This window comes from Patagioenas fasciata, chromosome 3 (genome assembly GCF_037038585.1).
Source record: "Patagioenas fasciata isolate bPatFas1 chromosome 3, bPatFas1.hap1, whole genome shotgun sequence".
Lineage (NCBI taxonomy): Eukaryota > Metazoa > Chordata > Aves > Columbiformes > Columbidae > Patagioenas > Patagioenas fasciata.
Window position 1 is genome coordinate 49,766,033 of NC_092522.1, and position 25,563 is coordinate 49,791,595.

The following is a 25,563-nucleotide window of genomic DNA, read 5'->3' on the forward strand; positions in this document are numbered from 1 at the left end:
AGGCTGCCTTCACTCTGGTTATTGGACTTCAGAGAACAAGCCCAGGGGACAAATGGCCAGCTGAACTTCAGGAGCACCAGCACCCTTGCCACTTCTGGTAAGAAGGGAAGCTAAAGCTGAGGTTAGGCCCTTGTGCACCTCTAGTTGGTCACTGAAACCCTTGAACCATCCAAAAACTGCAGAAGACTCCCTCCCCCACCATTTTCTTGTGTGTTTTTTTAATTTGTTTTGTTTTGTTTTCATTCTCTCATTTATTTTGGAGACAAGCATTATGGGAAAACTCTGGTAAACTATTTTTCGAGGGCAGTTACATGTTTTTTGACTTGTTGGTGTTGCAGTAAAATCCTGACCTGCCAAGGGCATTTAGCCCTGTATCTTGGTTCTGTACAAGGCCCAAGTTTCGCAGCCACTAGGCAGCAGAGCTGATAAATGCTGTGATGTAAAGGTTGCCTAATGGAATCTTTTGCCCCAGAAGACATTCAGAGTAAAATCCAGAGTGATGCTTAATGGAAAAATGATAAGCTTCAAAGTGATGTGTTGAGCTGAAGGTGAGTAGAGACACGTCTGCCAGGCTTCAGCCAAGCCTGGCTCAGGGTTATCAGGCAGTTGTCCACCCCAGCAGCCTGCTGCCCTGAGGGAGGTACCTTCAGTGTGCTGAACACATGCACTTGTCCTGGCAAGAAAACCAGGCTGCTGCTGAGGAGCAGGATGAGCTGTGGCAACTTCCCTTGGCATCTTCACCTTGAACATCAGGGAGGAGAACAGAAAGGAGCAATGCTCCTGGGAAGAAGATCTCAGGGGACAAAGGGTCAGCTGAAGGAAAGGGATGAAGTTATGAGATTTGTTTTCTGAGCTCCAACAGGATGGCATAAACTTGGTCTAAGATCAGCACTCTTTGGGTGCAGTTCACTACCACTGGGGAACTGCCGGATTAAGGATGCAAACAAATCTTGTGATCATCTGCCACCGGACATTGACTCTAGAGGGTGCTGTCACAGCTCCCTCTATGAAGATGTAGATCCTCATTGTGAACTACTTGGTTAAAGTACATGCTGAGGTGTAAAGCCCTCTTGTGAAAAGGGGACAGTAAAAGACATTTTCAACAGAAACGTATACAGTGTCCTGTTGAGAAGTATCAGGTGTGCCTGGCTTACCTGCTCTGTAAAGGTTTTCACTGCCATTAACTCTTTTAACTCACAAATGTAAAGGTAGGACAGCCAAATTATGGGTTTGTTGTCACTGTAACAAGAACACGCTTATTCAAGTGGATCATGGGCAAACTCGGACAGCAAAGCTCCATCTGTTGGGGATGCTGCTGCTGAGCAATGAACAGGTCTCTGCCTGCCGGGTGCTGCTCCCATATCCACAGCCATGACCTCAAAGGCAGCTCCGTGCCACCTGAACCTGTGCAGCCATGGCTGAAGTCACCAGTAAATAAATTGATGGCTATCCTTTCACAGGCAGCTGCAGTGAGTTTTCTACACAGTCTGTACAAGTCTCCACTCAGTCATGGGAGCCACTGACTCCACATGCTGAGACAACACCCAGATGCTGTGGATTTGCCTTTATTAGAGAGGACATTTAAAAGCTAAGATGGAGCTTAAACAAGTCTGAAGCAAACTATGTGCAGGCCAGATCCTAAATATAGTTGGAATACCAACTGGCTGTCAAATGTCTCCAAACCAAATGCTTCTTCAAATGCCTTTTGTTGGTAGAAATTCAGCTCAAGTATAAAACAAATTTGAGTTGTTTTTCAAAATACATTTCTAGAATAAGTGATTGTGGGCGGGCAGAAGAAAAAACTATCCTTGTAGCTGCATGTTTGATTGTCTTATGCTTTGAGAACTTGCTGCATAAGACAAAAGGCAGAAAGTGAGACTGCCCAGCGGCCTCTGCTAGCATCTTCCTTTTCATGATGTGCTTTTAAAACCCACATGTAACCATCCACAGCCAGAAAAACAGCGTTTGTCATTGTCAGTTCTGGTCATTTGCACCAAGTACAGTGAGCCTACCAATGGGAAGCAGTGAATTAATTTCTTGTTTTGCTTCGCTTGTGTGCACAGCTTTTGCTCTGTTAAACTGCCTTTACCTCAACCCACAAGTTTTTGCGCTTTACCCTTCCAAGTCTCTCCCACATCCTACCTGGGGAAAGTGAGCAGCAGCTGCATGGTGTTTAGCTGCCCACTGGGGTTAAACCACGACATGCAGTTTTCAAATTGCTCCTGCAATATTGATCCAGATACTGATTTGGATTACCTGAAGACATTGGGAAGGCAGGTGGTGTTAGCTCTGAGTCTATTACAGTGAAGTATGAATAGATTTTAGTCTTTATAGAAGTCCCACATCCCCTCCTGTCTCCAGATGTTAGATAAAATGATAAAGCAAAGATACTTCCCCAATTAGCCTCACTTAAAAGCTTGCAAAACAGCTGCAGGGGTTGATGATTTTTTAAAATTTTCTGATCTGAGAAACTCAGTTTTTAAATTCTAGACCAGATCATACTTGGCTGCTTCTCAGGCAGATTCAAGATGCTCAAAACAACTCAAAAGGTACTGAGGAAAGCAGAGTATAAAGGACAATACACAAAGAAACACAAAACCCTTGAATGTTCTATTTAAAGTGACTTTATTAAAACATTGTTAATATAAAATGTGACCAAGTACAATTTTTTTTTTGTAAGAATGTTTAATAAAAACATATTAAAGAAAGGAGATTTGACTCTTGTCCAAGCACAGGAAAAACCTACCAGGATAAGAAAAAAGTTCTGCAGCATGTTCTACCAGCTGGTCCCAATGTGTGTGAGGGTTGAGTTAGCCGATGGAATAGCCAGGCAGCCCAGGTTTTTCCCTAAGAAGCTTTAATGTATTTAGCAGAGGTTTAAAGTAACACTCCTTAACAGTAGGAGACTTTGCTTTCAGATCTCCCCATATTAAAGCAAGATTAGCACACACACCTTCATGTTGGATTCAATAACTTTTCAGCAGCTGAATGTACAAAAAATAGATTCATTGGTAACTGTAAACCCCAGGGTTAACATTTGTCAGCTTTCAAAAGAAGGTGCAAGTCAATAATAATTATACACCTAAAGAATTTATGCTAAAGTTGTTCTAAGTATATTAATGCTGGATGCTCACAGCAAATGCTAAAAAAGGTCAGCTATGATAAAACCAGCAGTAAAGTCCAGGCTGGCAGAAACAACAAGTATTTTCTGAACTGCTGAATGCAGAGAAAATATCCACAATTACAGGAGTTTGTACATCTGAGGAAGGATGTAAAGAAGCTTTCAGAAGTCTATAAATAAGACTACACAATGACTTATACTGTATGGCAATCTTCCCCTTCAGCTAAGAAACCTTTTAAGGAAACACCAGAAAAACTGGAGGTTTTGGGCTTGGCGGTTCTACTCTTTTGCAGGGGAAGGAAGGGAAGGGGACAGCTTACAGCATTTTCCTTGATCAATACGTAACTTTTAATGCTCCATCAGCATCCTCTGCTTGTTCAGAGCGAGCAGCACACCAATTAGAGGTAAGGATTCTTCCAGGACATCTCAAAGTCTTCCTGTAACAGCTAGAAGAAAACCCTGCAGCATCCAATTCTGCACATTTAACTGCCCCTGGCACTGAACCAGATGTCAAGTGCTAATCCACGAGAAGCCTAGCACAATCACAGTCTAGGAGATGGTGACCTTCTTATAGCTTTGGCTGGGACCCATGAGGCCCATTAGAGCCCTGTGTTTTGCCTTCTACCCCAAACAAATGCTGTGGGACTATTGCTGAGGTAAAGGGAAAGGTGAAACCTTTGGCATTGGAGTAGACCAGTCACTGGTTGTGCGTAGGGGGAATTAAGGCTTCAAGGTGAGGTAAACACAGTGAGAGTCAGTGTGTAAATCATGCTGCATTTCAGAGACGACAGATTCAAACAACAGCTAGTCTTGTTCTCTACATTTTAAACACCAAACAAAGATCATTTGAAAGCAGAGCTGGAGGCAAGGCTGCCGAGGGCCACCTGGAGTTGCCTCTCTGCACCGCAGGAACAAAGGTAACCCCAGTGCTGAATGCTGAAGAGGATGCACTCACAAGGAGGAAAAAGCACCAAAGTTGATGAGTCCTTGAGACAATAAGCTGCTTAAAAATCAAAGAAGCCTTGTACTGCTGTGACCTCCCAGAAACACAGTGGTTTCCCAACACAAAGGTAACCTACACTCCAGCAATTGCCAGTGCTGTACTCCCAGCACTTCTGCTATGAAGAGTTACGCTCTAGCAAGGAGCAGTGACATCGTTAGGGCAGTGACATCGTTAGGCTCACGTTCCCTGAAGACAGATGTTCCCATTCATGAGGTGTCATCCCATTCCCCTCCATCCACCCCCAAGTCTTTAAACCAAAGACCAGAAACACCCATAATTTCCCCAGGTCATTTTCCTAACACTTGTGTTATTTTAGCAGATTTGTAGGGCACTAACACAGTCCTTCATTTTGGCAATGCCTTTGCCCTCTTCAAAAGAAAAGTGTTTTTCAAATAAGTGGTACAAAAGCTACTTTCAAACTAAATTAAATATAGAAATCAACGCAATTCTTCTGTATGCTTATTTTTCACGTTTTTGCTAGTCATCTGAAGTACAGAATTATTGGCTTATTTGGAACCATTGCATGTGCAACGCTACTTCTTATAAGTCATGCTAGCAGGCTTTTGATTGCAAACAGCAATCTGGTCCTGTAGGTTCCATTTTGAGGCTACGGAGACTCTCCTTTGTTTTTCTTTAACATGTATACGGTAACTTCCCCCATTCTCTCAACACAGTAGCTACCAAAAATTTTAACAGGTATTAAAAAAAATATCCAAATGAAACCACACTTCTATCACTGTTTAAAAACCAAAAATGCATATGGTATTACAAAAGTTTATACAAAGGCAACACTTAAAGAGTTTGAAAGTTACTTCTAGAAAAAGACACAAATGCTAGTAAATTAACATACAAGAAGATATTCCACTCCTTCCCCAAAATTGGTTTGATCTATTTTGAAGTATCTTTTACCAGTTGTCTAGAAAATCAAAGCCGGTCTTCAAGATAACATTGCTTGTACTAGTCTGCAAAGGAAAAAAAAACAAAAGAACTAAGAGGTGGTTGTTAATTCTGGTATTACAAACTCAGTACTTGACAGCCTATCTACAAAAGAGAGTCTAAAATGCTGTCTGACAATATTTCAAGTTCTTCACCTTGCTCTAGGATACCTAAGAACCTACACCAGAAAATGCTAGACATATAGAAAAATACTCACAATGACCAAAAAGGCAATTCCAGACAATAGCAACAACAAAAAATTCTTGTAGTGGTCTGCAGGCAAAATGTTATTTTTTTCCTCATGGAAAAACTCATAAAGATCAATTTTTAGACCAGAGTTGGAATTGCAGAGAATGACACAAGCACAGAATGTAAGCATCAGTAATTCAAGGGACTGCCTGTTGCAAGGACAGCCAGTTGTTTCCAGAAAATCAGATATTTTAAACTTTGTTGACAAGTTATTCACTAGGCTATCAAGAACATGCCGACTCCTGCAGTGCTGCACTTTCAGCCACGACATTTAAGGTGATTTTAGTGTTCAGGATGACTATTCAAGGGACACAGCTGAGTCCCTGTATTCTCTTCCTAGAACATGGCTCTCTCCCCCAGAACAGGGAAGATAATCCAGAAAGAGGAAACAGAGAAAATTCTGTCATCCTATCTATCTTCTCTGCTACTGTGTACACATTTTGACATGGGAGGATTGTTTCTCCACAGAGAGAAAAATAAGGCTTTTCAAACTATTCCACTTCGCTTGAAAACAATCACAGAAGAATTAGAACTGTAACAAACCACTAATTTGTAGAAAAACGTGATAAAGCCTTTAACTAAAGGACCACTGTAGTCACCATTTGTAGCAAAACAGGTCAAGAAGCATTATGTCTTAGCTTCAGAAAAAAATAGCTAAGCATAGGGCTCCAAATACTGAAGTGGCTCAAGTATGGTTCTCTCGTAAGTGCTACCACTTACTTCTCTTGCAAATATTTACCTCATTCTGCATCTTTCTGACCTTACATCACCTCATTTGGAATCTAAACAATAATTATTGGGAAAATATGGTAGAGAAAAAGGTACGCGACATGCTGAAGGTGTCCAGCAATATGTCCAGTGTATGCCAGTGATGCTACATATTTTATACAGAACTGCACAGCTCCGTTTGAAGATCCACTCCTCTACTTCACAGTTTTCCAGTTTCAGATCCCTTCCTTTTCTTTCCCTCACCTGCTGTTCCCTTTCTTTTCTCACAGATCAGCATCTGTTTTTTAAATAGTTTCAACTAGCTATCAAGCTGCTTAAGGTTATTTTTTGTTTTCGAGTTATTTGGTGGGGGTTTTTGTACTGAAAAAAAAGTAGAGAAGGCTAATTCTGGAAGCTCATTCTATTTCCACTTTGGACTTTAAGACAAAATACATTTGAAAGCAGCCCAGCTGCCTGGAAAGTGGCTGCTGGGCTACCACTTAAAACAGCTGAGAAACTAGTTTGCCATTCACCACTATGTTGCGCGTACCAATAAAGTATCTTAGACTCCATTTTATCTACTTTTCAAGTTAAAAAACTTTTTTTTTTTTTTTGCATCAAGTGTTTTGCTGTTTCAAGAACAAACAAAACAAAAAACAATAACAGCAAAATCCAGCTTCTTTTACTTGATTTAACAAGCTCTACCCCAAACTGTTAGGTAGCTTGCTGTTAGCCACTGGATGCCATGTCAGTTATTTCTGGTATTTTATTTACCTGACGCCCTTATCTTATGCACTCTACTACATTTAAAAATAGTTTATTGAAACAAACAATAACAGCTAACACATCCTTTAAATTTGCAGGATAAAAATCCAGCAAGCTTAGGTATGGCCTAACGCTTTATGGAGTCGCTAATCTTCCAGATCAACCTTGTCAGATTTCAATGTGCTATACAGTTTTAAAATCTAAGGACAGCGGATATAGCAATCCTTACCTGTCCAGGCATTTGTGTATCTGTAAGTATAGTACCATCAGTATCTTCCTTGTTTGTCCTAGAAGACGACAGGTCCTGTGGTGGGTCAGGAAAAAGGAAGTCATCTAGAGAACTAGGAGGGAGTTGAGTGGGTCGAGCTTTCTCCCATTCGAGAGATACAGAAGGTAGGCTGGGGGCGGCAGACTTCTCCGGCTTAGTTACGCTGGGCTTCTCGGCTCTTGCCATCTCCTTTGGAGCAGATTCTTGTCGGTAAAAAGAGGGAAGGGGTTTCTCTCCTTTCTCCATGGACTTGATCTGGCTGGGGGTCAGGGACTGGAACTCAGACTTGTCTCCTTCAAACTTCGAGCGCTCTGCATTTATCTTCCAGAAAGAGGACTCCTCTTCCTTTCTGGATGCTATCAACCCATCGGAGCCAGGGGTCTTATTGGCCTGAGAAGATTTAGGGACTTGGACTCCGAGTGCTGCTTTAACGGGCTGCCTCTGTTCATTTTGCAACTGAGCACCACCTTGTTCTTGTATGGACAGAGATGCAATGCTGAACTCCATCTGACTCTGTTCAGGGTTAAAGACAAACAGTATTTCAAAGCCCTTCACAAAGACACAGTTTTGAACTTCAGATCCTGATGCGTATAGATAACAACTCTGCCCATGGCTAGGCACTCCCAGACAGCAGATACCACAGCAAAGGTAACTTATTTTCTCCACACATGTCTATCTTTGCAGCTACATAAAAATAATATTTTTTAAAAGTCTGAACTGCAAGCAAACCTAAGAGCCCTAGACCTGCTGCAGATGAGTCAGACAAAGCAATCATGTTTGAGTTAGTGCCACACAAGAGAGCAGGGCATAGAGTGCACAGCACTAAAACACTAAAATAGCAGCACTGAAAGATCAAAACAGTTGTGGATGCATTTTAAAAAACACAGATGTTTCACACGAAAATACAAAGCAAAAAAGCTTTACAGTTTAGTTTAAAAGGCAATCTTCCATTATAGCCTTTGAAATAGCTGGACATGTCACAACTCCGTCTACTTCCAAGATAAAGGATTAGATGTAATGGGTATGCGTAGATAAGTGCTTTTTATAATTCTAATGCCTCTCTGAAGGAAGAGAAACAACTCCAGCAGGACCAGTTCTTCACTTATGCCACAGCCTTGTTTTGTTTTTATTTGCAGTGCAGACAGCTGTACTCATTTCTGAGAAGTAACACTGGGCCAAGGAAGCAAGTAACCACAGTTACAGCATGATACAGATCTTGCAAAGCCACCCAAAAGTGAACAGTGCTTAAAAATGTTCATTTAACTTACCACCACTTCAGTAATCTCGATTGTCAACTAGCTGGACACTCTTTAGGCTAATAAAAGTTAAGCCTTCTTTTTAACTGTGAGGGACACATAGGTGTTACTGTACATAGGAGAGCAGCACAAAAGAAAGTGCCAGAAAAGAACAACCTAATGTCTAGACTTCTGTTTGTAAAATGGAACAAACAACGAAAAAAAAAAAGCATTTACTGTTAGAGCGACAGTGTTGTCATTATAGGCCTGATTAGTTTTGAAAAAATTCAGAGGACATTTCAAATGCTAGCTTTTGCTACAAGTCGTTAATAGATACTTTTGAAGTTCATTACAGATTTGTCATGTTTTCCCCATTCTACTTCATTAGCTGGCCTCTCCTGAATAAAACCACAATAGCATTTATGGCCCTGGGTCTAAAACAAGTCCTAGTTGCATATCATTTTCACTAGAAGTGTTTGATCTTGAGTCCTACATTATTGTGCATGTCAAGTTCAAAGGGCCTCTAGATCTGGCAGGCCTCACCCGCTTAGTATTTAATATTCAGAAACTTCTCATCAAAGTGCAAACATCAACTCAGCAACTGATTATTTATAAAACTTTTCTTTTATACAGTCAGCAGCTGACTACACAGAATTTGATTCATGGACTAACATCTGAAGTTCCTAAAGAATCAGATGCATTAGAAATTTCCCAAAATTATAGGCAAGGAAGCACCAAGTTCTGTGTTTTCATTAAGAATATACTATGTTATCAAAAGATATAGAACATAAACAAGCTGTAAGTAATTATAGCTCAGCTAGAAAAGGTGAGTGCAAGGATACATGCAACTCCTACCAAACAGCTCAACACCTCACCCTGCCTGCAAAAAAACTAAGAGGAAAAACATTAGAACTCCAATTTATTTAAAAAAAAAAAAAAAAGCCATGACATGAAGTTAAAAGCATGTGATTTATCCTTAGATAAATTCTGCATAAACAAACAATGGATGCAATGGTGTTAAGGATTATTTACAGCTACTGTCATTCCCTATATTAAAATATAGAGGTTTATTTCCCTAAGCTTATTTGGCAACACTATTGAATAGAGATTAACCACCCTGAAGTTAAGACGCTTTACTAGTCCAGAATTGACAAAATCCCTGCTTAAAAAAACCCACAACACAATATAAAATAAACCTGTACTTCTCTAATATCCAAGGAAAAAAGCAAACAAACAACTGTCTTGGAAGACTGAAGTACCTTGCCATATAGGAATTTAAACAGTGCTGCTTTCTATCCTTCAACAGCCTTCCTTCTTCTGAGCAGCCTGTCCCAGGGCTCACACTGGAGATGACAGTAGCTCAAGGCCTTCACAGCAGCAATCGGGCTGAGTAAAAAGATTCCTTTAACCCCCAACCCAAGAGAGAGGGAAGATCAGTGCTGAGAGGGCAGAGGGGCCATCGCAGCCCCAGAAACACCAGAATAGTGTTGGAAACAAAATCCAGGAAAACCATCGAGGGAAGGGAAGCAGGGGTCTGTTAGAATGAAAATTAGGAAAAGGAAAACCAAGGTTTCGCCTTTCAGTATCAGCAAGCTAGACAAGCAAAGCCAGGCCTCTAGAAGTTCTTATGCTGTGGAGCAAAAGCCACTGCCTGTGGTCATGTTTTACGTCCTTTCGTATGGGTCCAAGTATCAGCTCAGCAGCAGCTTCTAGTGTAGAGAAGAGTATGGCACTGGGGCACAACTTCAGGCAGGTGTACCCCTCCCAACCCACTTGTGGATGGATGTTCTGGTGAGGATGCCCTCTTTGTCCTTTTAGAACAGAACGTGGGGTGTACCTTGCCGTTCCAAAAGACACAGCCACGGGACTTCTAAGATTACATATTTGTCTCACGGTATGCTTTGGAGGTTAAACAGTTCATAACCTGACATGGGGTAACCTGAATGAAAAGACTTCTTCAGGAGTTTGCTTTCTCCCCTAAAGAAAAGCAAAGAAGACAAGACTACATTAACAGGTTCTGAAAGCACCGTCTCTTGGCGTGACGTAAATACAGCCCTGAGAGGTCAGATGTACAATTCTGCCTCTGGCATTTAGCTCGAGAAGCTGAGAACTGCTGTGCACCAGCCACAAATTGTTCTATTTTCCTTGCAACATAAAATTTTTCTATTTGACTTTCAAGGTTACTTAAAATGTCTGAACCCCTAAGAAATAGAGCTGATGAAAGAAAACTATAAATATGCCATATCTTTCACACCACAAAATTGGTAATAAAATACTATAATCTACCTCCAAATCAGAGCAGAAAATTTACTGCAGAGATGGAGAAGACCCATGTGTGTAACACCCCACATGCCGACATCTAAGCCATGAGTATGCCTGCATGTTCTAATGAGCGGATAGACACTAGACATGCGAGTTTAACTATTGTCCCGCTCTCAGTTTTTTACATCAGATTGCAAACTGGCAATTGATTGGGTCAACCAGAAAGGGAAGGAAATGGTAGTTAAAATACAGTTACACGCCCCCTGCCCCCTCAAAAAAAAAAAAAAGTCTCCCTTTCCTTTAGGTTTGCCAGTCATGAGGGCATCTTGATGCACATCTCTCCTTGTCGCAGCCGAAGCGATGACGGCAGCAGGTCGGTGAAGGGCCGCGTGTCCCCTGTCCCAGGGCAGAGGCAGAGCCGGGCTGAGCTGCAATCGCTTGTGCACCTGAGCGTTCGGCAGTCGAACCGCCCCATGATGCTCCGCCAGCTACAAACACTCAACACTTTGCTAAGATTTGACGGTCAAAAGCGATTTGTCATTTAGGCACAGTTTGGGATTCTAGAGACAGGGTTTCAGTCCCAAGCCGCTTTCATAGATGATTTTTTTTTTTATGACTATGAATGAGCTGCAGTTTCTGGACTTCAACTGCCCACCTAAGGAATAAACCAAAAATACTTTATTTTTCCTACCATTTGTCCAAATTGTATTTCTGGGAACCATTAAGCCCAGAAAGTCTCAAGAGTTTACACACAGGCTGGTATAGTCCCAACAGCAATTTCTAGAAGTTATCAGAATTCAAATAAAAGTTATTAACAGCAGTAGCATTTCCAAGATACTGCAAGAGCAAATAATTTTCAACCCATTTAAGAGAGAGAGGGCAGAGAGAGTGTATGTGCAAGATGCATGAAGTAGTATCTTCAGGCAGAGCAAACCTAGAAGTCTGTGTTCTTTTCAGTCTTACCCCTCTGGTCTCAACTGACTGCAGGATTAAAATAAAGGCTTAGTAGGTCTTGGATCATCTTTCTGTCTAATAAATATAAGTAAGATTCAAAACTGTAGATTTTATGAAGTTGCATGTCCATCTTCCCTTAAGAAGGCTATATTAAGGTATTTAGGAATTTTATTTATTGGATTAAAAAATTTAGATATAACTTCAGTCTCAAGGCAGGGGAAATTCAGCAAATCAAAATACTGGCTGTATATACTCATGGGAAACAATGTATTCTAAAGGAGAATGTAATGATTTGGTAATACCATATAAAATCAGGTCTCAGTTCATAAGTCTATATTAAAAACAAGATGACCACAAAGGACCCAGGATGGCTTTTTTTAAGCATCTTATTCACTCATCAGGAATGTGTAGTATTTCACTAAACAGTCAGGCAAACACAGCCAAAAGAAATTGTTTTGCTTGGCAGCCTGAAAAATCCAAATTGTTGAGACAAAGACTGCAGAAAGAAAAGCAACTTGTTTTAAGCACAGCCTGATACATGCAGAGGTAAGAAAGCCAAGTTTAAAATGACTGGGAAAATGACTTTGCCTTGCTGAGTGTACAAAACCAAAATAAATATGTGACCCAAAGTAGTTGCAGTTTTTGCTTTGTTTCCTGTGCACACAGTGGGTGCTTTCAGGATCTTTTCAGAGTCAGAAAGAAATCTTCAGGTCAGCAGAGACCAAACACAATGGCAAAAATAGAGCAAAACACTCAAAAATAATCTAAGTAATTTTAGTCCACACAACACCAGAAAACACCAAAGTTACAAAACGTGGAGCTTTGGAGGAAATTTCATGATCTACTCTTCGGTGATAAGAACAGCATTCTGCCCTGCCACTGTTAGTTGCCAGCCTGAGAAACTCATACCTACAGTGCCTGGCGTGTACATGGTTTTAGGCTCAAGACCAGCTGTCTAAAGATTGATGCAGGTAATTGAATCCTTAGCTGAGAACACCTGGCCATGTAGATTGAGATAAACCTTGAACACAGCTCTTATTACTGCAAGCTGGTTTGTTTTTGTTTTTCTCATAAACTAATAGTCAACAGCAGTCTTACAGCACTGTTTTAAATATCCGCAGTCTAGATCAAAAAGGGAATGGAAAACCCCAAACCTCAGGCATCACTCTTCTTTCTTTCCAGGGAAGCATTGCCATTTGTGCCAGCTTGATAAAAATAATCACGCCAAAGAATAGTTTGTAAGAAACAATTCTAATACCAGGCTGCTAAGGAAGGAGGGGGGCAAATTGTTTTCTGCCACTTTCTTCCAATTAAAACAAAGCACAAAACCAACTAGGATTTGTACAAAGAAGGATATTGAAGACTGCCTTTTAGTTTTAGATAAAGAGAACAGTTTGCAAACCACATTTTTAGAAGTGCAACATATTTTTTTTTCTTTCTAAATCATCACTAGGATTAGGTTGCTTCTGTAGCAGAGTAATTAGGGAATTCAGACAGGGAGGCAGCAATCAGATTATTGAAGGGTTTTAAGCTTGACACTCTTTTTGAGTTTTGTTTGTTTGTTTTTAAACCCATCTTGAAGGTTTCTCTTTTCAACAAGTATCTGAGGGCCTGTTGAAAGTAGAAGAGAGCTGAAGAAGGAAAAATCCAGGAGTTTAAATGAAAAAAGTACAAAAAAATACTCTAAAAGCTACTTTCACAACTATTTTACCTGTATCATGAATAACATGATGCACATGTGTAAATTTTAAGCATTTGGAATGAAACTTACGTTAGTTAATAGCATGAATTGGAAATAGATTCCGACTGACTCAGACGCTGCTCTGTGCAGCAAATGTGCTGGCTGAGGTGGCGGACGGAAATTGTATTTTCTGTCCACTACTAAATTCATTAAAAGTTCTGAGTTTGAGAAGAGTTGCAGAGAAATTCTATTTCCAAACCCAGGCATGATTCCTGTTTTCCATTTATATCTTGGGGTCTGTGCTGAGTTTCACTGAATTTTTACTTCAAACAAACCAAGAAACCTCAAAGGCCAAACTCAGCCAAAATGTCAGCTTTCATCTCACTTAAACTGGAACCCATAAGCAGAATGCCCTAAATTCATAAACCTGGCCTTAGCTCCAGTTAAAAACGTAACCCACATTTCAAGATGTGTTATGTTTATGAGGGCTCCACCCATGAACCAAATCACTCCTTCCAGTTCAATCTCTGGTTTTAAAATATCAGCTTATTTGCAGTGCAATGAAAACTGTTTGCTTCCAGAGTCGTTTTACTGCTGAGAAGTGCTACAGTTTTCTATTAAAAATATTAATATTTTAAATGCTAACAGCCAACTCAGCAATTCACACTGTATTTCTGCTTTGTTCGTCTTCTTAAAGAACTTTAAATATACACCAAACAGCTAAAAATGGTGGATATAATCACGGAAGTGTCTGCTGTGACACAAGTGACTTAAAGCCATATCTCACATTTGTGCTTAAAATGAAAACACAGAAAGTTTACTTTTGACAGAAGTGAAGTTATCAAGCCCTTCAACAATGATCTGCCCAAAATGACAGCAATTTAGTACACTGTTCTCTGGGTAAGTTTGACAGCCACGGAATATTAGGGAATCTGTTGCACCAGCTACCATGAGAAAAATTTGTCCATACCTAATCAACTGGAATCACCATTGGCATCACTGTTAACAGCTGAGAGAGGCTCCAACCTGCAAGAAACAAGCTCTCCCCTCTTCCCACTACCCTCTCAGTTTTCCTGAAGTAAGTTACAGACAAATTTTGCTGCTTCAGATTCTTACAGTCTCAATGTTAAAAACTGAAAGAAACAAGCAAACAAAAAACCCAACCAACAAACCAAAAAACCCCCAAGCCTATTGGTTTTACTGATTTGCATCTCTGCTTTCTCCTTGTCTGGAAAAGCAGAGAGTGCCACGTTCCCCTCCTAGGGTAAGCCAGAGCACATTCACGCAAAGCTGCAAAAGAACAAAGCAATTTTGTCATCACAGAAATAATGTGCAAAAAAAAAAACGCAAACCAAAACAAAAACTCTGCATGAAAGGGAGGCCAGGGAAAAAAATATTATGGAAAGAATAACCCATCATGAGGTACAGCTCATGGAATGGAAAGAGCCTGACAGCCTAAAATAACAGTGGGAACAGATGTGGCTCACACGACACTAAATGTGCATTACAACATGTCAGCCTTACTAAACAGCTCATTCAGGTGTCTTCACTGCTTCCTCACACGGGACCGACTGGGGAAGGAAACTTCATGGAGAAACTGCTTTGCAGTATTATCTCATTAAAGTACTGGTTAGGGAAGAGATCAAGGAGTGAGCACCAAGTGAGATCACCTTTAGAAATGGAAGACTCAGCAGCTGAAGGATTTGGCTGAAAGACTGACACAATATGAGGCACTGGGGAAAAAATAAAAGGAGGAATCCATACAAACCAACCAACTCACACCCTTTAAAGTTGGATAAAATGGATTATCCAGAGTTTTGCTAAAGGAAAAGGTCATGCAACTTTTCAACCTACAGCTGAGGCACAGCTATTAACTCTGGTCAGCAAGGAGAGAGTGGGAAAGCGGGAAGCACAGCTTGATTCCCTGAGACAAATAGTTAATTCAAAAGTAACCTCCTCCCCACCACGCCTTTCTTCAGCAGTCATCAGTGTTTCCATGTCATTCTGTGATTCTTCTTTCATTATAGAAACGCATGAAACTAGATGTCCATTATGGTCCCTCATTTTAAGACACCAGAAGGACAGCAAAAATAATCTTAATCAGCAAGAGATAAGCAGTAGGTTGGGTTGAAAAACACTTCACTAGACATACAAGCATTTAAAATAAAAGATGGCTATCAGTTACAAAGAAAACCCATTTGAGTGTAGATAGATCTCATCATGGATCACTAGCCAGTTCATTACAGAAAGCACTAGCTCAAGAAAGTTTCAGTATTCAGAACTTACAAAACCCTACCAAGACAGAGCCTAGAAACACAACTACAGCTGCCATGTTTCCAAGCCTGAATTTTGGGGTTTGCCCTAGAAAGTAAGAGCAAGACAACAGCACTGCTTCCAACACAGGATTGATTTCACCTCACTGTCAATGAGGCCCACTACTATTCTTTTCTTGGCAGCTTCACCTGAGTACACGCACTCTAAATGCCTCTTTAGTATTACACTAGAAGCCAGTGGCTTCTTCTTCTAGGGTCCTGAAAGACAGGAGGGCTTGTCTGAGCTACCTGGCTTCCACCACAGGAAATTCTCCACTGGCTCATGAACCACCACAGCTTACAAGGGGTTTTTTAAGGCAAGTGAAGACCAGCAATGCTTTCTCTTAAACTGCAGTGTTGTAGGCTGCAAGGACCCAGGAGCCACATCGAGTTAATCAGCATCTGCAAAGCACAGATGGGGTGCCAGCCAGAGGCAGTGACCTTGAGCCGGGAAGGCTGACAACAAGTCTAGGGTTGGGTCAACTGGATTAATTCAGTATTCACTGGCATTTCCAAATAATTACTCTGCATTAGGCTAAGATTATATTCATAAGCTCATACATGATTATCTACACAGTTCAAGGGCAAAAAATAAAAGAAAGAGAGGGGGGAGCAGCTTTCTCTGGCAGATAAAGCCAGAAAACACAAACTATGAAACGTGATTAAATTAACATACCCACCATACCCGGTTCAGAAAGACAATGAACTGAGGTTTTTCTCCCATATTTTCTTCAACAAAAAGAATTAAACTTTATTTCCCACCAGAAACATGGTACAACTATGTTTCTTCATACTGCAGGTTCAGAAAGATGGGGAACTCTGGCTCTGTGTTAGCCTTATGAGAATTCCATTGTAAATAATACTTTAACAAAATAACAGATGTAGAGTAAAACAAAACACAAAACAAACAAACAACCAACCCACCCCAAAACCAATCCAGCACAGAAAAACATTGTTTTTGAAGGAGCTGCCTTTTGGAGAAGAAATGGCACAATGTTTCCAGCATAGCCTCAGGTTAACACATTCCATTACATTGTAGTACATAATGTAAAGATTAATCATAGGACAGGCTTTAAGAAAAAAAAATCCAAGGAAGTTACCGGATATCTGTATCTTTCTCAACTCATTCCCTAACTACTCCACTTTTGACTTCAAAAGTGAAATGGAGTTGTGCTCATAGAACGCCTGAGACACTGGTCTCACCAAACGTGGAAAGCTGTTTGGAAAGTTTACTATGAAAAATCTGATCATTTGGACTGAATCAGTTTTACACCTGCACTTGAGGCCAGAACATTAGTTCATGAAGTACATTTTGTGCAAATCGAAGCACACCAGCCCCGTTTCATTTGCAGGACAGTCACTTTACACAGCTCTCAGAATAAATATGACATCAGTCTATCAAGTCTCAAATTCAAGACGATATAAAAGCACTAGCAACAGCATTAAATGACAAACCAACTTTAAAAATAAAACTGCTGCATATTTACCTTTGTTTCCCAGGAGAATGGAGCCGAGTGTTCATCTTGCCAAGTTATGTCCTGAAATAGAATTCAAGAATGACTAAAAATCAGCAGAGCAGCTTTACCTGCTCAGGAGCATCATATGAAAATGACATTATGTTTCATTGCTGGAAGCATAACAACCATTATCATAGAACTAGCTAAAAAGTGAGAGCACTACTTAGTGATGACACTGATTACAGTTGAAGACTGACTAAAAGCAAGTTCTCTGTGGGGAAGATTATCTATTGGTATACCAATTTAACCTAGAAAATATATGAAGGTTTAACCTGGTCTAAACCTCTTGAAATGGTTTCTCTACAAATAGCTTTAAAACATATTATATTTCCAGTTTTCTATTAGGCATTTTCTTTGGCAGACACTAGCAACACACAGGGACAGAAATAACAAGAGAAGTAGGGGTCTTAGGGAAATAAAGTCCCATTTCCTCCTCTGCATAGATCACCGAGCATGTGTGCAACCGGGCAGTCGTGTGGTAGCAAAACAGCTGCACGTCCATCAGGCCATGCCACAGCTGGATCCAACCCTGACAAGACACATCACTGCACCACTTTGATGACGATCAGTCTGAAATAAGTATTTGGTGCTGTTGAAAGAACCACACGATGTCCAGAGTGAAATCCCAAGCTGAAATAGCTTTTTACAGAAGTTGTTTATCTGCAAATAATCTCAACTTGAGAAATTTAAATAATCTCTTCATTCGCAGCACGCCCTTCAGAAATACCTGCAGCCCACATCGAAAAAAAAAGAAGGGGTGAAAAAAAGAAAATTGTTGTTCACATTTGTTCAAGACTTGCAACAGAACAATGATCGCACTTCTCTTAATCATGGATAAGGCTAATTTGGACGTTGGATGTTCACACTGGTGGAGGTACTGAGTCACATCCTCTGTACTGAGTACAGCATTGCTTGGCCACCCCAGAACATCATGGGAGGAACAGGAATGGAACAGTGGACACCAGGAGTGACCATGCGCAAGGAAGGAGAGAACAGAACAAGATCTGGAGTGCTTGTTTCCCACTCAGGGTGTTCAAAGAATAACAGAACTAGACCATGTCCTAAGCTAACAGGGGAACTCCACATCCTACCATGACTGCCCTTCTCATTTCTGACCTCTATCTTTCTAGAAATATATTTCTCAAACATTTCTCTTACATCACCCTAGGCAGATTTTGCTGGCCAAGGGATATGAAATCACAATTAGAAGTGTCTGAAACCATCTCCTACACATGAAAATGTGTTGTTCTCCAACTATTACCCATCTGTGAAACAACAGGTTTCTAGCAGCAAAGTATTTGTGGTATATATGAGGGTGATCCCATGCTTCTAAAAATAACTGGGATAATCAGAAACCTCCTAAAAGGAAAGGTCTGGGCTCTGCTGGACCACACATTCTGTCCAAAAAATAAATTGGGTACAGGAAATTCTTGCCAGGAACACAAGTGTAATACCAAGTTCTCTCATTCCAGGAAATGGATACTCATATTTATTAACATTTAAAGGAAACAAAGGGAGTAAAAGTCCACTTTTTAGCATCTGTTCTAACTTCTGTCAGTATGTGCACTGTGGACTGCTGCTGACTACATGGAATGCCACAGCACTTAGGTGGGATACCTCGCAGCAGGTGAGTGTCAAATGATTTCAAAATTATTTTAGGACTGTATCCTCTGCTTCTGAAACTGGTGGAGTGGGCACTTCATTTCTGAAGTGTGCATGACAGGAATCATGATCCAGGAGGGAAATGAGACGGGAGAGTCCAGCCACTGAATCGAGTCTCACACACAACGTAGGACTGTAATCCTTCTGTCCACATGGGTCTGGACAGATCAGTACTCAACTTCAATAAACGACAGAAATAAAGTCCAGCAAACAGTGCAACATTCCTACATGCTGTCACAGCACCTTAAAGCTCCAGACATGTAGGCATAGCTGTCAGTGGAACCTACCCAAGTAGTTTAAAGGAACTATGACTTCTTGTCATTTACAGGACATGCAAATCAGCTGTGGACCGGTTTTAAATTTGGGAATGAGCCAAGACCATCCTCATCCTGGATTGGAGATAGACAGTTCTTTATTTTCCTGTATTTGAGGCAAGTGTAGACAGCACTGGAAGGGACACTTCTTCACCCAACACTCCCTGCACATCCTCAACTCAGCGATCACACTGCTGCTGCAAACAAACCCCGCTGACAAAAGCTGCCTGCAGAGGGGCAGAAAAGCTGCGCAGGGAAAGCAGAGTGAAGGTATCAGGTTGCTGTACACCAGGATGCGTCATTCCCTACAGGATGGAGCAAATAGAATCTTCATAGAATCTGATGTCTTCTCAACCACCATTGCACTTGTTGGCACCTCAACTTGTAACCTCAACCTTCAGGTTAGGTAGACAAAAAGCTCCTGAAATGAACTAATGGTATTTTGGTACCAGTTGTTAAAAAGTTCCTGTAAGAAGCAAAATCGAAGACTTCCATAGATTACTTCAAAAGATGGAAGTAGTAGACACTTAATAGGCAGAAGCAGTTCCTTGAAAGAAAAGGACTAAAGATTTTTCTTCCTAAAAGGCCATATCTCAGGCCACACAGCCCAACACACCTCACAGCTAGTATGTCTGAAGAGCTTTGTCCACATTCAAGAGCTCTTCCATGAGATCTAGTAAAGGATAAAACAGCACAAGACATGGTTTGAGGATATAAAGCTCCAAGGAGCTGATGACTGCAGTTATTTGAAGTGTACTTAAAGCCAGGATGAGGGGGACGGTTATAAAGTTATGTCCATTGTCAGGGAAGGAAAATAAGTTTGTGCTCTCACACAGAGGACATGCAGAGGACCAACTGAGAAGAACAACAACACAGTTCAACAGTTTCCCATCTGATGCACCTGATTCATATTCAGCACCAACAAAATCCAAGAAATAACTTTGCTTTCTGTAAGAATAAACAAGTTCTCACACACTTGAAGAAAATGTGAGCAAAAGTATCAACTATTTTAATATTCACAAAAGCAAATTACAAGTAGAAATTCTAGGGAAAAATACTTCAAAGCTTTTTATAATCAGCACATGAGAAGAAATCCATATCTGATCAGCTTTTGTTTCCAGCACACAACAAAGCCTCTCCGGAAAGAAGGCAAATAAATAAACTTTTGTTCACCACCATTAAAGAATGTATTTGTAAGAAATGGAGCCTAATGCAACATATTTCATAGCTAAAAAAAAAGAAAAGAGAGAGAAAGGGGCAAAAATCCAGTCATACACTTGATTTCAACAACCAGCTGCAGAATACATAAAAAAGAATCACAAACTACGTTTGCTGTATGTAGGCAGCTTGTTGCAAAACACCATCTGCTGCCAGCATATCTGACATGAGCATTGCTCTGAGCAGCTGAAAGTAACCAGGCAGTCACAAACCCACCAACAAACGCATCTTAAAAGTGTTACCAGAACAGGACTTGCTGGTTATGGGGATTTAACTGCACTCAAAGGCTGCCCTGCATTTTGCATTTTTTAAAGAGCACAAATCTATAAGAGGCCAAACTGAAAAGTTTATTGCTAAATTGAATATTTGTTGCTTTAAAGCATTTTTAAGTAGGAGATAAAAGGGTCAATCCTTTGGCTTGGTGCCAAAGTTCTTAAGGCTAAGCAAAACAAATACCATATCTGCCTTCAGGTAGATAAGTCAAGCTGCCCTATTAAAAGGTGATGAATGAAGCCAACTGAACTCCTATCTGTCTTTCCTCCACATAAAATGTTTACCGCTTCCTAAAGCACATGGTGTCTTCTTCAATGAAAAATTTAATTATTTCAAGTCCAATTCTTTGAGCTGCTGAGTACCACTCAAATACTCAATATCCCTTAAAAAAAAATCGGACCTTAAATCCATGTCACACACTTGTGGATACAGAGGGACAGTATTAAGAGAAGGGTGAGAACTTGTTAACTGAATATCTTAACTACCTTTCACTGAACTAAATGAGGAGGATCCAGTGGTGTCAAATGACATCAAATCAGATGCTTAACACAAGCTGACAACTACAGTGATCAAAGGGTGGTAGCCTCTCACACACTGCTGGTTTTCCACCTGTTTCCCCCATAATGGCTCATCATTTATGGCATTGGATATAAATGGAGAAATGCCACCAACTGGAGGCTTGTTGGAAAAGACGAAGATCTGCGTGAGGGTTGCAGCATCCAAAAGCCCTCCGCAAGAAGACCTAGGCTGTCTAGACACAGGCAATGACGGTGAAGCAACAAATAGACTCCTGGTGCTGGGCCCATGTGCAATAGCAAGTCAATCTTCAGTAAACAGGACAAAGTTTCTTTCAGAGGAATGTTAAATGACCCTATTAGCCTGGAAGAGAGGAAATTATGTGCACCATCTAGACAACATGACTCCAGAACATAGAACAAGATAGAGAGGCAAGAGATGTTTGGTTCCGTAAGGAGGAGGTATTGAAAAATACCAAGGCCTGCAACTCCATCAACGTTCTTGAGCTGCTGTATTCTGGGGTCTGTTTCAAATGGGAAGTCTTGACTTGACATCATGAGGCTGATGGTGGACACATAATGGCTGGCGTCAGCAGTTGTGTGCATCCTCACCATGGAAGTGTGGTGCACACAGGCAGATGCCAAGTGTGTTGGGTGCCACCCAACCCAACTCTGTGCTTTGGAGAGAAATGCTGCTTGGAGAATCAGTGAGCCCAGTTCCTGTATTTCTACTTCTTTCATCAAGCTTTTTGACACATTTAAAAACACCTTCAGTTCTTTGACAGAAAGACAGCAGATTAAAAAAGCAGCTTTGGTGTCCTGTCACCGATCCTGTTTGTGAACTGCATTCACAGTGCATGTACAGCTTCAGTGATTACCTCCATGACTGGCAATGCTGCAATGAGGATGAGATAACATAAGAGGAGCTGTGGTGCTCAGCTGACTCCAGGCATTTGCTAGGAGTCACACATGGTGCCTCAGCGCTCCAGCACTACAAAATGACCGTATCACGGCTACAGGATGCCATGGTCCTCTTACTGCCCATCTGTTTTCTGTCACAGCCTTCCCACACAGCCAACACACTGAAAGGTGTTTTAAAAATATAAGACATGCTTATGTTTTGAGAACTTACAGTTCTGGGCTACAAGTTCAGAAGATTAGTTTGGTGTTAGAAAAGATATATGGGAAATGGTAGGGGCAAGAAGAGAGAACCAATTGTCCACAGATACAAGACCACTACATATACCCCCTGAACGACCTTATCAAAGTAGTCACACGCAAGAAAGTGGGACTGAAATGGTGAGTGTCCTGGACAGGTAAATCAGTATCTTCAGCTTTCATCCTTATTTTGCTTTCTCCCAAGTCCTCCAAAGAACACGAGGTGAAAGAGATCAACTTGCCATGCTTAAGCAAGCACAGGTAGATCGCTACAGATTTCAACATCAGTTAACAGGGAAGATGAGCTGTGGCTGGAAACACGAATCCTTTGGAGCAGGTGTCAGCAAGAACATCATCAGACCAGAACACACTGAAACAGCTACAGCATGGCAAGTGATTTGGAGGTAGGCAGACTATTCTCCATTTCCTTGCCTCAGGACACTGTACACAATGGGACAGGGACAGCAGCCAGGACCAATCTAGTTGTCTCCTGAGTGAGGGCTGGGTGGCCATGGCATGTGCAGCAGTTACAACTTAGAAAGACAGCAGTAGTACAGCTCAGTAAGCTGTCAGACCAGAAGACAATAAGAAAATAAAGCTCTGTAAGCAAAGCACTTGCAAGCCTGGAAAGCTGAACCAAAATGGCAAGAGACCAGCCAGAGTGGCTCTGTAACAGCAGGACAAGGAGGAACAATTACCAAGCTAGGGCAAATGTCCAGGAATCAGGTCGAATGCCAGCAAGGGAGCAGGAGGAGAGGAAGCTATCAGATGAGGAGCCAGGAAAAGCTCCAAGGCTCAAAAGTGCAATTGGAAGAACTAAAATGGAAATGGAGGATGCCAAAACAAGTGGAATCTCTTTTCTTCAGAACTATGATTTATATTAACTCCAGCTTGGAAGTCAAGGAGGAAGTCAGCTGAGGCAGATGCTTCCAAAAGTGTTTCGATGAACCATGCTTTCTTTAGTTTATGGCTACACAAACGCTAACAACATTATTTGTATCATAGCTGTATTTCGGGGGAAGAGGGGAAAGAAAACAACTTGCCAAATTTCAGGTGGACTTCCTAGCTGTAGTTTTGTCAAGCAGGAAATTACTATTTCCATACAGTGCAGCACAACAACCTAAACATGCTTGCTTTCCTTCCAGATCCATATAATTCAAAGCAGAAAGCACAACAGAGCTGTCTGAGACTGGGAAACCTGAACATACTCACTTTCCAGAGTCATGAACCTAAATCCTTTTGCAACTAACTTCAGGTTTAGGTTTCCTTTCAAAGACTGCAGAACCCAATTTGCTGTCTTGCGTCCTTCTATACCTCTTTCTCACCAAGAGTTGCAGAATTTCTGGTATCGCAGACTAAACAAAATTGAGCTTGGCCATATGTTCTCTAATTCCAGATACCATGTGTGCACGGCACATTGTCACACTTTCCTGACAGGTGAAACACAAACAGCAGTCTCTTCTAACATAAAGCTGGTTGGGAACCATGATGCCGAGAATCTAAAAGTGCTTCAAACACTCCTTACAAATACCATTGCAAGGGATACTGGCAAGGAGGCTAAAAGTAGCACTGTTCCCTTTAAATTGGATTGATAATTACAAGTGCAGAAGCAGATTCTTTTTTTCTGGCAGAAGCCATGCAGTTAATTAACAATAGGTTACTTTAAGATATTATATGAACATAGCAAAAGATGTTGGTTCTGTACTCATACCAAGATGTAACAGAAAACATAACAAAGGAAATCTCATAGGGAATGTAAGAGAGATCCAGTATCTGAAGATCATCATCAGGTCTTCGCAAGGATTCTTAGACCTTCCTCTTCAAGGGATCACACTCACTAATATGACCCATTCCTCTGGACCTTGTAGCCTTATACCTATGCATTTCCAGAAAGGCTACTATGCTTCACCATTAAATAGGTGGCACTCAGAACCTTCAAAATCCATACTTTCTGCCATCTATTTTCCCACACCCTTGTTTTTCCTGGCGTGTGACATGGAACAGGCTGCATTTTTTAAGGTGTCAAAAATACCAAGAGCCGGAATGTTTTCAGTGCTGTATTTTTAACTGTGTCTAAAATTAGAAACAAAAAGGAAGAGATTTAACTCAGTGTAAACATTCCCTACAGCGCATTTGCAGCAAGGGACTGTTTCCAGAGCTGGCCGCGGCCATGCCCGGCTTGCAGGGGCAGCCGGTACCGGCCTCAGCTCTAAGCCTCCGCTTTGCAAAATCCACTTCACAGTTACTGCTGCTTCTCAGACAAACTCCGACTTGGTGCCTCTCCTGCTTTTAAGGGCTGACCAAGTGCCCCCTCTTACAGTGTAACATCCCGCCCTCCTGCACAGACACGGAGAGGAGAAAAAGAAATACATCTCTCTCCTGTTCATCTCCAGGGCAACTCCCCCCGTTGCCAACGACTAGAACCGCCCGCTCCTCCCCACAGCCGAACGCCGCCCGGGCGGCGGCACAGACGGGCAGAGGCGGTCGTGCAGCCGGAGCGAGGCTGCGGACACCCCACCGGGGCGCGCCCCTCTCCCCCAGCCCTGCCACGGCAGACCTCCCTGCACTGTCAGCGGCCCTGAGGGGAGCGGAGCGGGGCGGGCCCCGCTGGCGGCCCCGTTCCCCTGCCCCTGCGGTACCTCGTCGCCGAAGTGCACCACCTTCTGGCCCGTGTTGAGGCGGAGGCTGGGGTAGGAGGCGGGCGGCGCGGCGGGCCGGGCGGCGCCGCGGTGGGCGGCGTAGCGGGCCTGGACGTGCGGCTCCACCAGGCACTTGTCGATGATCTCGTCCTGCTGGCGGGGCGGCAGCCGCTCCCACTCGGGCCCGTAGCGCTCGCGGATCCGCTCCTTCTCCGCCATGATCTTGCGCGCCATGGGGCTCAGCGAGGAGAAGTAGCTGAAGCGCTTGCGCTCCCGCTCGTCCAGCGGCCGGTTGCCGTTCATCACCGCCGTGCGGGAGGCGGCGATCGCCGCCGCCATAGAGGCCATGGCCACCCCGCCGGCCGCCAGCCCCGCACGCACCGAGCCGAGCGCACTCGCACGGCGGGAATGGGAATGGGAATGGGAACCGCCTCCCTCGCCCTCCTCCTCCCTTCCTTTGCCTTCCCTGCTCCGCTCCCCGCCTGCAATCGCCGCCTCCCCTCGCTCCCTATAAAGGCCGGCCGCCGCCCCGCACACCCCGCCTCCCGCACGCCCAGCGCCCGCGGCGGGCGCTGGCGGCATTACTCGCCCGGCGCTCCCGGGAGGGGGAGGCGGCTGTTCTCCATAGGGCCGCCTCGCAGCTGGCGAAGGAGGGAGGGAGGCTGCCCACGAGCTCGCTTCGGTGTCATCGCCGTCGGCAGCGTAGGGCTGAGCGGGCCCGAGTCAGCCCCAGCCGCGCTGGGTGAGGGCAGGCTCCTCCGTGCCGGGAAGCG

At 42.5% G+C, this 25,563-nt stretch overlaps 1 protein-coding gene across 1 annotated transcript; it reads right to left on the minus strand.

Moving 5' to 3' along the window:
* Positions 1-2,608: 2,608 nt before the first annotated feature.
* On the minus strand, positions 2,609-25,264 carry C3H1orf198 (chromosome 3 C1orf198 homolog). The gene is made up of 4 exons (XM_065834023.2): positions 24,791-25,264; positions 16,982-17,032; positions 7,012-7,563; positions 2,609-5,086 (listed from the first exon to the last, which is right to left on the minus strand). Exons 1-4 carry the CDS (start codon positions 25,136-25,138, stop codon positions 5,030-5,032), a joined length of 1,008 nt encoding a protein of 335 aa, XP_065690095.2. The 5' UTR covers positions 25,139-25,264; the 3' UTR covers positions 2,609-5,029.
* Positions 25,265-25,563: the final 299 nt, after the last annotated feature.